The 15155-nt window shown below is 38.2% G+C and overlaps 1 protein-coding gene across 1 annotated transcript; it reads left to right on the plus strand.

The window, feature by feature from the left end:
- Positions 1-5490: 5490 nt before the first annotated feature.
- On the plus strand, positions 5491-11163 carry LOC140194710 (anterior gradient protein 3-like). Its single transcript, XM_072251965.1, has 8 exons — positions 5491-5598; positions 5766-5939; positions 6065-6128; positions 6679-6731; positions 6896-6972; positions 9237-9300; positions 9401-9484; positions 10752-11163. The coding sequence occupies exons 2-8, from the start codon at positions 5795-5797 to the stop codon at positions 10799-10801; spliced, it is 537 nt and encodes a 178-aa protein (XP_072108066.1). The 5' UTR covers positions 5491-5598; positions 5766-5794; the 3' UTR covers positions 10802-11163.
- Positions 11164-15155: the final 3992 nt, after the last annotated feature.

Below are 15155 nucleotides of genomic sequence, written 5' to 3' on the forward strand. Positions count from 1 at the left end.
GTTTCTGAAGAAACTGAGATTAGATTAGATTCTGCCCACTTCAAATGTGATGACCATCAAGAGATGGGGAAGTAACACATTGTGCCGGAGCCATTTGCTTTAGACATGTATATCTTCCACAATGGTACTTATAAGCACATCATGGATGTATCTTTCTGAGTAAACAAATCCCATATGATCTGTGATAGGTTGTTATCCAATCAAAGCAAAAATAAAAAGAATATGCCTTCTTGCATTTTTGAATAAAACATTGTTTACTACAGTTTCTTCCCAAGGAACCATATTCCACTCCTATGCCCACCTATAGTACCTATTATTGATAAACTCTCTGAAATCTTCACAATAATGAGGCCATTGATCATTGACAGTCAAACAGTAGAACCTGTATGCTACCAGGATCAACAGTGGATGGTTCGCACTCAATAATTATTTCAAATTCCACCCATCCATGGATTTCAAAATCAGTTTGTGTTATATCCCATTCATTTAAAGTCAATATTTTTTCTTTATTTCTTCTTGCTTCCTACCAATATCTCACCTTTTTAGTGTTTTATTTTGTACTAGATATATAGCCAACATGAGCTTAACCCATTTCCAGCAAAGAATGAAGAAAAGAAGAGTTTAAGGGCAGAAAAATACTAGCCATAATTTATAACACTTTTCGCTATTATTGTGCTCTTCTGGAAGAAACAAGATGAAGTTAACTGAAGCAATGTCAACTTCATGGAAAGTTTTTCCCCAAACTTTTCAGACAAACGCATTGACTGCAAACCAGTGTGATATTTTATTGTCACAACTTTAGATGGTGTGAACCATGAGAGACTGCAAAGACTGTAATCTGGAGTAAAAAGAATAACTGGAGAAAATTGAATATTTTTGGGTCAGACAGAATCAACGAAGGCAGGTGAGTTTCCAATTTCCAGTTGAGATCTTGCATCAGGGCATATGGAGTGATATCTGCTGCAGCCACCATCTCCTATGAAGATGTGCAACAAATATACACTCAGAACTTGAGCCAACATTGTCTTACATCCTTTGGGTAAAGGTGATCTGCATTTACACAAGTTGAGTATATGGGTGCTGGTCCTTCCTAACATTTCTAATTGATGTAAATTACTGTACAAGCATAATATGGATCCTTGGTGCTCATACACATCCCATGAGTTGTCCAGATCTTTCTAAAGTAAATGGACCCAATGTTTTACATCTATCTAATTAAAATGTTTAAGATAAGACCTGTTACTGTAAGCCTCTTTTGAACCTTTTCCAATATCTTTAAGGCACTCAATGTGTTAGGCAAAAAGAACACATTATATTAAATGCAAGTCAGCAAAATTTTATTGCAGGTCAGAATGTGTGCATCATTTAAAATGAGACATTTTAACTATAATGTAACTAAAATATATATACTACAGACATCTTAGGACTTTAAGGAATAGATACACAGGTATATTATGCTAGTGTATGGGTGACTTTAATGAAGACTGGGAAATCTTTAATGCAAGAGATTTAGACAGGGCATAATTTGTTAGGTGCAACCAGGAGAGTTTCTTATTGATATTCCAACAGGAGGAGGGGGCAATACTGGATCTGATGTTGGGTAATGAGCCTAGCCAGGTGACTAACATTTAATTGAGAGAACAATGAGGAAAAGCGATCCCTAATTGTTTTAAGATAATAATGGATAATTATATGTATTGGGTGGCAGGATGGAGATATGTCTCTACCAAAGGAGGTGTAAGGCGCTTCTTCCCTCTCCTCGCTGTAGGTCACCCTTGGGCAAAGTGTAGCACTTGTTTAGCACCTCCCCCCCCCCGATCTAGATCACATGAAGCCATTGGAGCAAGTAGTGGAAGGTCATATGAGCAGCTGGTGTCATCACAAGTCCTGGTTAGTATTGATAATGGCTGGGGTCACCAGTCTTGTAAAGTCACTGCCCAGAAGAAAGCAATGGCAAACTACTCCCAAAGAAAAAATTGCCAAGAACAATCAAGGCCATGTGACCATGACTGCCTACATCATATGACATGCAAATAATGATGATGATAATAAGTGTAGAACATGCAGGAGATATTAAATTGGAGCAGTGCAAATTATGTGAGTATTAGACAAGGACTAGGGAGGGTTGACAGGGAGCAGCTGATTTTGGGCAAGCCAACATCTGACATGTGAAAGGTGGTTAAAGGCCAATTGCATAGATTCAGGAGAGATATCTTCCAGTAAATGGCAGATGCCATCTCTTTGGCCCTACATTCCTCCTTAGAACACCTGGAGAATAAAGACACATATTTACATTTATTTCCTTTTCATTGACTACAGCTCTGCCTTTAATACCATCATTCCAAATAAACTGATTCCTCAGCTCTGGAACCTGGGCCTTAGCACTCAGATCTGCAGCTGGATCTTCAACTTCCTCACAGACAGGACCCAGGCTGTAAAAATAGGGGACAAGCTCTCCTCTACAATCACTCTGAGCACCGGTGCCCCACAAGGCTGTTTACTCAGTCCCCTGCTGTACTCACTGTACACCCATGATTGTGTAGCCAAGTTTCTATCAAACTCAATATATAAGTTTACTGATGACACAACAATTGTAGGCCGTATCTCAGGTAATGATGAGTTTGAGTACAGAAAGGAAATTAAGAACCTGGTGGCATGGTGCGAAGACAATAACCTATCCCTCAACGTCAGCAAGACGAAGGAATTGGTTGTTGACTTCAGAAGGAGTAGCAGACCGCACGACCCAATTTACATCGGTGGTGCGCAAGTGGAACAGGTCAAAAGCTTTAAGTTCCTCAGGGTCAATATCACAAATGACCTGACTTGGTCCAACCAAGCAGAGTTCACTGCCAAGAAGGCCCACCAGCACCTTTACTTACTGAGAAAACTAAAGAAATTTGGCCTGTCCCCTAAAACCCTCACTAATTTTTATAGATGCACCATAGAAAGCATTCTTCTAGGGTGCATCACAACCTGGTATGGAAGTTGTCCTGTCCAGGACCGGAAGAAGCTGCAGAAGATCGTGAACATGGCGCAGCACATCACCCAAACCAATCTACCGTCCTTGGATTCACTTTACACCGCACGCTGTCAGAGCAGTGCTGCCAGGATAACTAAGGACACAACCCACCCAGCCAACACACTTTTCGTCCCTCTTCCCTCCGGGAGAAGGCTCAGGAGCTTGAAGACTCACACGGCCAGATTTGGGAACAGCTTCTTTCCAACTGTGATAAGACTGCTGAACGGATCCTGACCCGGATCTGGGCCGTACCCTTCAAATATCCGGACCTGCCCCTCGGTTTTTTTTTGCAATACCTTACTTTCCCTTTTCTATTTTCTATTTATGATTTATAATTTAAATTATTTTTAAGATTTACTATTGATTTGTACTTCAGGGAGCACGAAGCACAGAATCAAATATCGCTATGATGATTGTACGTTCTAGTATCAATTGTTTGGCGACTATAAAGTATAAAGTAAAGTAAAGTAAGATGGAAGGACAAGGATGGCAATGTAACACTACACTGGATGTCAGGAGATAATGAATTCAGTTAAGAAGAAAAGGAAGTCCATGTAAGATTTAGGAAGCTGATATCAAACAGAGGCCTTCAGGATTATAAAGAAGCTAAAAAAAAAACAACTCCAGAAGGCAACTTGGAGAACCAAGAGAGGCTAAGAAAAGGCTTTGGCAAGAGAATCCCAAGGCATTCTATACCCACAGTACTTCAACAGCAAGGGGAAAACTAGTGAGGTGGCAATATGCCCAGATGCAGCGAAGTCATGTGTTACTAACTGGATTGAGATTTTTGAGGGGATGATGAATGAATATATTAATTAATTAATTAATATAGAGCTGCAGATTTTGTATGTATGGATTTTAGTATGGCATTTGACAGTCTCTCAGAGGGAATATGATGGCATGTAAGCAAATAATTATTCACTGAACACTTGGAAGGTGAAAGAAGCAGCATCCTGAAGAAGAGTCTTGGCTTGAAATGTCGACTACTTACTCTTTTCCATCAATGCTGCCTGGCCTGCTGAGTTCCTCCAGCACTTTGTGTGCACTGATTTGGAAGGTGAAAACTACTTTCAACCACATGCAGATGAGCAAACTGAGAATGTGTCCAATTGATATATATTTACTGAAAATTGAAACTCAGAAGAGGCCCATCAAATATCCTTTATCTACTTTTACTACTGAAGGAGGTTAATGAGGAAGTAATAGTGGTAACAAAAATATTTTTCAAGATTTATCACAAGAAGTTCTACTAAAGGACAGGCATGTGTGAAGGTGAGATAGCTCAGATATTCAATTACAAAATATTCATCCCTTGATGATAGAGATAAAGAAACGGGATAATTCTTAAAGCGATCACAAAGTTATGAAGGTTTACATTTTATTTAACAAATGTAATTAAATGTAGCTATGGAGGATACCTTGTAGACTTTCAGATCTATTGCTAGGGTGTTGCATGAGATACTAATTGAAAAAAAAAACAAATGCAAGCACTGTGTCTGCCATTGCTACCATCAGGAAGGAGGTACAGAAGGCATGCGCTGAACAGTTCAGGAATAGCTTCTTCCCCTCAGCCATCTGATTTCTGAATGGACATTGAACCCGTGAACACTACCTCACTACTTTTTACTTTTATTTTTGTACTACGTATTTAATTTAACACACACCTACTGTAATCCACATTTTTCTATTATTATGTATTGCATTGTACTGCTACCACAAAGAAAACAAATTTCATGACATATGCCAGTGATATTAAACCTGATTCTGATTTTGAAAAAAGGTACAGAAATCTGATAGGGATTGAAGCAATGATTATTGGAGTCCCTGGGAGCATTACATGGATTACTTTTGGTTTTTGTTTATAAACACAAAGACAAAGGTGAAGGAATATAGTTGAGTGAAGCAAAACGCGGCCAGAAACTTTGTAAAATTGATAATGCTCCAAGGCATTGAAACCAAGACTGAAGAAAATCTTATTTTTGACCTTATTGGAACCAATAAGTGAAAACAGAGATTTCTTTCAAAGTCTTTTGTTTTAAGAATATTGTTGTTTTATATAAACTCGACTTTGTGTGTCAATTATAAAACCTGCTTGTGCAGATATATTAGAATCATTCGTCCTAACAAAAGGCTTACAAGTTGTGAATCAGCTCTCGATTCAAATTAGAATACAATTAAAACTATTACCAAGTTGTCAGTAAAACTTCCAGCCAATAGTAGAGAGACTCGTCAGCTTTCAGAATTATCAAGAGAGACTGATTTGAATTACCCAATCTTTTGAAATAGCGCCAAACTTCCTAAATAATCCATTATTTTTGTCCAGACCCCTGCAAAATCACGTCTAAAATGCAATACTTTGAGAATTCTGAACTCAGGTCTTTCAAAATTTTCAGAATGTACAGAAATGAATTTTTCACGGGAAAGCCCATTCTTCCTGTATTTTGAAATTGGGGAGGGCGATGAAAGGATGGCGGCCAATGGGATGGCTAACTTCGAGTATATATTTGGAAACGATACACACCTGAATTACCGTAAGGTCTAGACAGTCCTCATTTCTGATTCACTAATAACCCACGGCGGTAAGTAGGGGATAAACCTTAGTTTTTGAAAATTATAAAAGCAAATCGCTTGTCCTAATCTCAGCTTTGTTTTAGTCTTCTCGCTTTGGAATTAATTAGAGTCGACTGTACTTTTGCAGAATTGCCAGAACTCATTACATTGCTGATTTTATGTTCTGTGTCTCCAGCAATCTGCGTGAATTTGAATTGGTCCGCAATGTCTGAATTTTCTTTTTTCCTGCTGGTGCTGCTGGCTGCTGTCACAGGCTCTCTGGCGAGAGGCCCCACTGGACAAGCGAGGAAGCCCGAGCCCGAGAAAGAACCTGCAAAGCAGAAGAAATATCCTATCACTCTATCTAGAGGTAAATAATTTATAACTTCCCTCGCTGCTTCTGACCGTATTTCATCGCATACTCCATTGCAGCTCTTTTCGCTTTCCTTGTGATAGTGTCTGCAGGGTTATATATGCATATTTTATTTTTCATAGGATGGGCCGATGAGGTTAATTGGGTTCAGACCTACAAAGAAGGGCTGTTCAAGGCGAGAAAAAGGTAACGATCACTTTTCGGCTGAAAGCGCTCTCTGGTGTCTATCGGAACTGTCGCTGCGCGGTACCTGTCCTTTCGATCACAGAGACATGCACATCAAAGTTAACAAGTAGATGCTATAATAATTAAGCAAACACTGAGACGATTGATGGCAAGAGATGAAACGGCTGACTGAAATATTGCAAGGTTTGACTAGCTGACCTTTGAGGGGAAAACGTCTAAAGTTTTACTAGTCAGAGTGTAACAATGGCAACCAGGTAGGAAAAGTTACAAGATATTGAAGGGAAGCACTTGGGAATTTACCACAGATGAAAGAAATTACTTAAGTTTTACAGGGTGAAAGAAGCATTCAAAGTAGCAAATGGTGAGTTTGAAAAAGTGGAATTAAGAGTTTTCAGCCCCAATCGCCCTAAAAATTAAAAAAAAACTGAAGTGTAGGAGTTAACAAATTTTGTATATTTTAAGTTACTTACAACAGTCTTTATTGATTTGTGGGCTAGCTTATCAAAATTATGGTTGTTTTTTTAACAATGAATATTATTTTGCATTTCAGCAACCGACCTTTAATGGTGATCCATCACTTGGAAGAATGCCAGTACTCTCAGAGTGAGTGATTTCTTTGGCAAGCATTTCTTCCTATGTGTTCACTGAAGAAGCAGTTGAGATGCTTTGAGCTAGTATGAAAGACCTACCAACACTTCATTTAGATTCTAGAAGAACTTGCTGCACTGCACTACTTTTTCATACTTTATTGTGACTTTCTATTTTAGAATTGAAGAAGGCATTTGCTGCGAATAAAGAAATTCAGAAAATGGCAAAAGAGGACTTTGTTATGCTTAATCTTGTGGTAAGTGAGAAGTTGCTTTTAAAAAGCACTAGGCAATACTGCACCAATGGTGAAAGCCTTCATTAAGTGTAAGTTTTTGCTTTTCTTAAACTCAAAGTTGTCCACAGTTTATATGAAAGTAATACAACAGGTTACCCTCTTATTGGAGCTTCCACTTGAATATATCTACAAGACTTCTTGGGCATTTCATCTGGTGATTTAAATGGTCAAATTTCTCTCATCAGCCATGTGGTGATGCTAAGAATTAACCTTGTGGTTTCTGTCTGCAGTAGTCCCAATCCTCCTTTCTTGACCTACTGTTCCAGAGATGGGTGCAATCAGATATGTTGACTGCCTGAGCAGAAATAAGGGTATTGTGACTGACAGTGTCACTTGATTCCTGTCTATTTTGGTAGCTGAGTCCAACATTTCTAATGGAATTCTGCATTGGTTGAATATGCAGTTAGATAAAACAGTGTCTAGCTTCATCCTGATTTATTTCTGCACTATGAAGAGTGTTACACACTGAAATTAGGAGCAAAATGTTATACTTAAATAAATATACAAGTTCCTGTATTAACTTCACCTTGCAATGTTTAAGCTCATTATGTAATATCTTTATACTGTTTCATTTGATAAGCTACTTCCTGTGTTTGCAGAATTTACTTGTTTACATTAAGTCTTAGAACAGAAGTCACTGTAGATTAGATTAGACTCAACTTTATTTTCATTGTGCCGAGTGTAGATACAAAGCCAATGAAATGCAATTAGCAACTAACCATAAGTGCAAAAGAATAGTATTATTTACAAAATAACTGCAAATAAAAAGTGCTACAGCATACAAATATAAAAGTACTGAGACAGTACAATATGGGTGCAATACTGCTTAGCGCTGTGATGTGAGGTTCAGCAGGGTCACAGCCTCAGGGAAGAAGCTCTTCCTGTGCCTGCTAGTGTGGGAGCGGAGGCTCCTGTAGTGCCTACTGGATGGGAGGAGAGTAAAAAATCCATGGTTAGGGTGAAATGCATCCTTGATGATGCTTTTCGCCCTGCCCAGGCAGCGTTTATGGTAGATGTTCTCAATGGTGGGCAATTAGGTGCCGATAATCCGCTGGGCTGTTTTCACTACCCGCTGGAATGCTCTTTGGTCCAATACGGGACAATTGCCATACCACACTGAGATGCAGTTGGTGAGTATGCTCTCAATGGTACAACAGCAAAAGTTCGTCAGTATCCTGGGATAGAGGTGAGCTTTCTTGATGCTCCGTAGGAAATAAAGGTGCTGTGAACAAGAGAATAAAAAAAGTTGGACACTTAGTTCAAGGGCACACAATTTCCACGTTAGCAGCTCTTGCCCACCATTTGCCTTTCTGCAGCCAGTAGTTAACTTGGTGAAATATTCCTTAGTAGAAGCCATCTTGTTCTGTGTCAGGCCCTGTGTTGAACATAAATTGTCATCCTGTAGGAGGTCTACAACATCCCTTCTATAGAAATACTATAACTAACATATTGCTTTGCTACAGTGAAATTAAAAAATCAAGTTACTAAATCACTGAGATTTAAACTTTAAGTAAACTCACTTTAACTCAAAAGAATATAAATTAACTAATTTTAGCTAGGTCCTTCACAGCATTTCCTAAAGTCAAAGTTGAAAATTTTGCTAGAGGTAGATTGTAAATATTAATGTTTTCTTTATTTGGCCACTTTGATGCTTAGTCCAATCAATGTTTTATCAATTTGGGTATTATTACCCAGTGTTTTGGAATGGAATTGCCATGTTAACTTTATGAGAGTATGGTGAAACTGAAGTCAAATGTCAAATTGGCTCCTTGAGTTGAAAAAGCATATGATTGTTTAATTATTTCCTTGGTAGAAACTGGATTCATCCACATAACCACCCCAAATGCACCTTCCATGTCTTATTGGGAAAAGTGAGGATAGGCAGCAATGAAATTGTATTCTGTATTGGAAATGCACTACAATGTTCTCTGTACACTAAATTGCAGGTTTCAATTAACTCTTCAATGTCCTCTTGGTATCAATCTCCATTACTTATGGGCTTCCCTGTTAACTGAGCTCTTGGAAGCTGGGGGTAAGGGGGAGTAGGAAAACTTTTTTTTTTTTTGATGGATGCTCCATAAAACTAAAAGATCACGTTGTTCCAATAAATTAGATGCATTGTTTGTGAATTTAGTTAATTTGCATTATTGATTCAAAATGCTCATTTCCAATTTGCTTACAATTAATGGTGAAATCACTATTACAACTAAAAATTTTCATTCCAGTTTGAGACAGAAGATGAAAACCTGTGGCCTGATGGTCAGTATGTTCCCAGAATCATTTTTGTAGGTAAGAGCTGTAAACTTGCTATATTTGACATGCATCACTCACGTTTGTTAATGCTCGGTCTCTGTAATTGTAAATATTGATCTTATTTTATTTTAAACAGATCCCTCTTTAACAGTGAGAGCAGATATCAGAGGAAGATATGAAAATCGAAAATACACTTATGAGGATGGTGACATTGATCTTTGTAAGTGTAAACAAAAATGCTGCTTTTCAACAAGTGCAAAGTTATTGCCACAATCGACAATGTTTTGTATTTTGTTACCAACTTGTAAAATGTCCTTGCATTGTGAGCACTATTAATGGCAGTGCATAATGGGAGCAATTCTGAATTCTCTTCAACATTGAAAGGTGTACAATTGATTACTATATTGGCACCTACAACTTCACTATTGCTCAAGAGGTCAGGGGTCTACTGCCTGTGGGACCATGTCAAGATGGTACAGAAAATATGTAAGATTATGTAAACACTAATGCCTCCAGCAGGCAAGGTTCCAGCTCAGAGCACGTTAGGAACATTGGCCTTCGAGACATTCTCCATTTATAAATTGTTGCTTCAGATTTGCTTTAATTGTTGTGTGTACCATGTACAGCTTTTCCCTTCTGGGATTTCAAAGTTTATAACATTCATCAGGATATTAATATCATGCAAAAACAACTTCCACTAGTCTATAGGCCAGGAACTGCAAATGAATGATCAAAAGTGAGCTTTTCTTTAATGCAAAAGCTTGCACTGACAATGATTGTCCTGCTGGATGTTGCGGAACAAAATTTTTATTCCATGTTTATTTACTTTTCCAAGCTATTATGTTAGAGTTGTTCTTCAAAGCTTTGGCTAAAAAAGCCACACACAAAAAAAAAAAAAAAAAAGCTCAGGTGTGGGGCAAGACTTCAGATTCTGTAGATTTGAAGTGAAAGGTACTGGAGATGTTCAGTGAGCCAGGCAGCACCTGTGGAGTTTTTATATTTTAAAAAAAAAAGATCTAATGACACGAAATACTAATTCCATTTCATTCTTATGCAAATGATTTTCCTTGTATAATATTCTTTGACTGATTGTCTAATCTAACACAATGCTAATATGCTATTATAATCTGCATAACTGCCTAATTTAAAACATGTATTCTAATGTATTTGCATAATAGTTCTTATGACTTGAATATGAAGTTTTCCCTAATGGTCATGGCCCCTGTGTAACAAAACCATATTAAGATACACTAATATTTGAATGGGCATCCACAATGGGTACCAGCTTACAATAGCAAATGTGTACTCATAAATACAGTCCTACTTCGTACTACAAGGAAAAACTTTCAGTTCCGCATTGACTTCAGGGGCATATAGAGTTGTAAAGATGTGTACTCTACAGCTTGGTGCAATAGGAAGCTGTAATTGATGTAACGTTAAGTTTACATATCCCTTAAGTAACACTTTTTTTTCCCTCTTTGTTTTAGTGATACAAAACATGAAAGCAGCCAAAAATCTACTGAAGCAGGAATTGTAAGGAATTGAAGTTGTCTAACTACCAATTAAGCTTTAACTCCATTATCTGCTCATACATTAAAACCACGATGAGTTCATTGTGCAGAGCTAGTGTGATGTAATGTATTAATGTGTGCAGAAGTGGTGTAAATATTCTCTCAATGTTAGGTATTTCAATGTAAGAGACTAAATCTTTTGATATATACTCTGTATATGTGATCAGCTTCTGTAACATTTTTAAAAAAAAACATGAACGCCCCTTGAGTTACAATAAAACTTTGAACAGTAGCTACTGTTTGGCATGGCTTAAACAGAAATATTACTCTTTAAGATTGGTAGTAAGTAACACCTCCATGAACCATGATTTTCATAATGGAAAATACAACAATTACAAGGTCATTACACTTATATTTGTTCATCTTACTGCATTACATTGAAATCTTTATTTTCAGAATTGCTGCTCCCAAGTAGTAGATACAGTTTCTAATTCCTACAAGTAGAGCTATGCCTGAAGGTATTGTAAGCACTGATATTTTTTTATAAAGAAAGACAATATCAGTTTGGCTGGTTGTTTTGTTTGAGTTGAAGAATATTAACTCTATAAACTGCAGTTTGCTGGCATGCTGCAATGAGGCAAAATAGAACTTCTCGATTTTGTTACTTTTGTGGGGGAAAGATGATGTTGAGGCTAGGACAGTGAAGATGTGTGGTGCAAAGGATATATACCTGAAAGTTCAGCACTTGTAAATGAAATTTCCGTCAGCCTGTGTGTAGGACTCTGCACTGATCAGAAAAAAATTCGATGTAGCTTTACACAAAATGAAATGACTCCACCTAAAACTGACAAGCCACTGTGCTTAGAGGGGAAAATGCTATACAACTCATTTCAGAGACTCGCTCATAAGGATGCAGTTCCTTTATGCTAAAGGATGAGTGGTTTAAACTAATATGGCAGGGGCATGGGAACCAGTATAACAGAGCTTACAATGAGCCAGCAGGTTTACAAGTGGGTTATGGAAGGAAGGACAGACCAAAAATTGGGTACAACTGCAAACAGACCAAATAGTTAAGTTGTACTACAGAGGTAAAATTCTTAAGGGCAAAGAATGCAGGACTGAAAGTACAGTATTTAAATGGACATAGCATTTGGAATAGGGTGGAGGAACTCATGGCACAATTAGAGATTGATTGGTATGACATTGAGGGCATCACTGAGTCGTAACTGAAAGGAGGTCATAGTTGGGAGTTTAACAAGGATATACTTTGTATTGAAAGGACAGGCAGAAAGGCATAGGTGGTAGTGTGGCTTTATTGGTAAGAGATGGAATTACATCTTTAGAAAGAGTTGACATAGGGTCAGAGAATGTTGAATCTTTGTTGGTGGAGTTTAGAAACTGCAAGGATGAGAAAAACCATTATGGGAATCATATATAGGCCACCAAATAGTAGCCAAGATGTGGCGTTGAGAACATAGAACATTACAGGCCTTTTGGCCCACAATATTGTGCCGACCCTTAAACCCCACCTCCCGTATACCCACCCCGCCTTAAATTCCTCCATATACCTGTCTAGTAGTCTCTTAAATTTCACTAGTGTATCTGCCTCCAGCACTGACTCAGGCAGTGCATTCTGCGCACCAACCACTCTCTGAGTAAAAATCCTTCCTCTAATATCCCCCTTGAACTTCCCACCCCATACCTTAAAGCCATGTCCTCTTGGTGCCCTGGGGAAGAGGTGCTGGCTGTCAACTCTATCTATTCCTCTTAATATCCTGTATACCTCTATCATGTCTCCTCTCATCCTCCTTTTCTCCAGAGAGTAAAGCTCTAGCTCCCTCAATCTCTGATCATAATGCATACTCTCTAAACCAGGCAGCATCCTGGTAAATCTCCTCTATACCCTTTCCAATGCTTCCACATCCTTCCTATAGTGAGGCAACCAGAACTGGACACAGTGCTCCAAGTGTGGCCTCACCAGAGTTTTATAGAGCTGCATCATTACATCGCGACTCTTAAACTCTATCCCTCGACTTATGAAAGCTAAAACCCCATAAGCTTTCTTAACTACCCTATCTACCTGTGAGGCAACTTTCAGGGATCTACGGACATGTACCCCCAGATCCCTCTGCTCCTCTACACTACCAAGTATGCTGCCATTTACTTTGTACTCTGCCTTGGAGTTTGTCCTTCCAAAGTGTACCACCTCACACTTCTCCGGGTTGAACTCCATCTGCCACTTCTCAGCCCACTTCTGCATCCTATCAATGTCTCTGCAATCTTCAACAATCCTCTAACAATCCTCAATCCTTCTATTTCTTTAATTCTTAAGAAAGATAAAGACCCTACTGATTGTGCTTCATATAGACCTATTTCATTATTAAATGCGGATGCCAAAATTCTTTCAACAATAATGGCTAATTGGATGGAGAATATACTAGCTAAAATTATTTCTCAGGATCAAACGGGTTTTATAAAAGGCCGTTATTCTTTTTCTAATACTCGGAGATTGTTAAGTATTATATACTCATCCCCCTCTAAGACTCCCCAATGTGTTGTTTCTCTAGATGCTGATAGAGTTGAATGGAAATATCTATTTAAAGTTTTAGAGAAATTTAACTTTGGTACTAATTTTAATAAATGGATTAGATTGATATATAAAAGCCCTATTGCCACTGTCATCACTAATAACTGTAGATCCCCCTTTTTCCAACTTTCCCGGGGTACGAGATAAGGATGTCCCGTTAAGTCCTCTGTTATTTAACTTGATGTTGGAACCCTTGACTGTTGCACTTCATGAAGCTAAAAATATTCAAGGAATTTCTATAAATGGGACTATTCATAAGATCTCCCTTTATGTGGATGATCTTTTGTTTATGTTTCGAATCCCAAAGAATCTATTCCTAGCTTATTGAAGTTATTAAATGAATTTAGATTGTTTTCAGGATTTAAATTAATCCTGCATAAAAGTGAATTATTTCCTTTAAATGATTCTGCTTCTATATATGATGACATTCCTCTAAAAGTTACGGATTCTTTTGCATATTTAGGTATTATCATCACTAAAAATTATGGAGACCTTTATAGAGCTAATTTAGTTCTCTTAGTGGATTTTATTAAGCAATTTTTTTTTCTAGCTGGAATCCACTTACACTTTCGTTAGTAGGTCAAATTCATGCAGTTAAAATGATTTTACCAAAATTTTTATATGTATTTCAAAACATTCCTATTTTTCTAACTTTTTTGATCAGGTTGACTCTATTATTTCATCTTTTGTTTGGAATAATAAAAGACCAAGAATTGGAAAATGTCATTTACAAAAGTTAAAAAAGGATGGAGGTCTTACTTTGCCTAATTTAAGAATGTATTATTGGGTGGTTAATATACATTATGCGTGTTCTTGGTTATATTGGACTCATAAAAAGGAATGACCATCTTGGGTTGATTTGGAATTGAAAATTGTGAAACAATTTCATTTAACTTCGTTATTAGGAGCTCCTTTACCTGTACAACAATACACTACACTATCTACAACACAACCAACCTTTGTGTCATCTGCAAACTTGCCAACCCACCCTTCTACCCCCATATGCAAGTCATTAATAAAAATCACGAAAAGTAGAGGTCCCAGAACCGATCCTTGTGGGACACTACCAGTCACAACCCTCCAATCCGAATGTACTCCCTCCACCACGACCATCTGCTTTCTGCAGGCAAGCCAATTCTGAATCCAGCTGGCCAAACTTCCCTGGATCCCATGCGTTCTGACTTTCTTAATAAGCCTACTGTGTGGAACCTTGTCAAATGCCTTACTAAAATCCATGTAGATCACATCCACTGCACTACCCTGATCTATATGCCTGGTCACCTGCTCAAAGAACTCTATCAGGCTTGATAGACACGATCTGCCCTTCATAAAGCCATGCTGACTGTCCCTGATCAGACCATGATTCTCTAAATGCCCATAGATCCTATCTCTAAGAATCTTTTCCAACAGCTTTCCCACCACAGATGTAAGGCTCTCTGGTCTATAATTACCTGAACTATCCCTACTACCTTTTTTGAACAAGGGGACAACATTCGCCTCCCTCCAATCCTCCGGTACCATTCCTGTGGACAACGAGGACATAAAGATCCTCGCCAGAGGCTCAGCAATCTCTTCCCTCGCCTCGTGGAGAAGCCTGGGGAATATTCCGTCAGGCCCCGGGGACTTATCCGTCCTAATGTATTTTAACAACTCCAACACCTCCTCTCCCTTAATATCAACATGCTCCAGAACATCAACCTCACTCATATTGTCCTCATCGTCATCAAGTTCCGTCTCATTGGTGAATACCGAAGAGAAGTATTCATTGAGGACCTTGCTCACTTCCACAGCCT

Source organism: Mobula birostris, chromosome 3, assembly GCF_030028105.1.
Source record: "Mobula birostris isolate sMobBir1 chromosome 3, sMobBir1.hap1, whole genome shotgun sequence".
NCBI lineage: Eukaryota > Metazoa > Chordata > Chondrichthyes > Myliobatiformes > Myliobatidae > Mobula > Mobula birostris.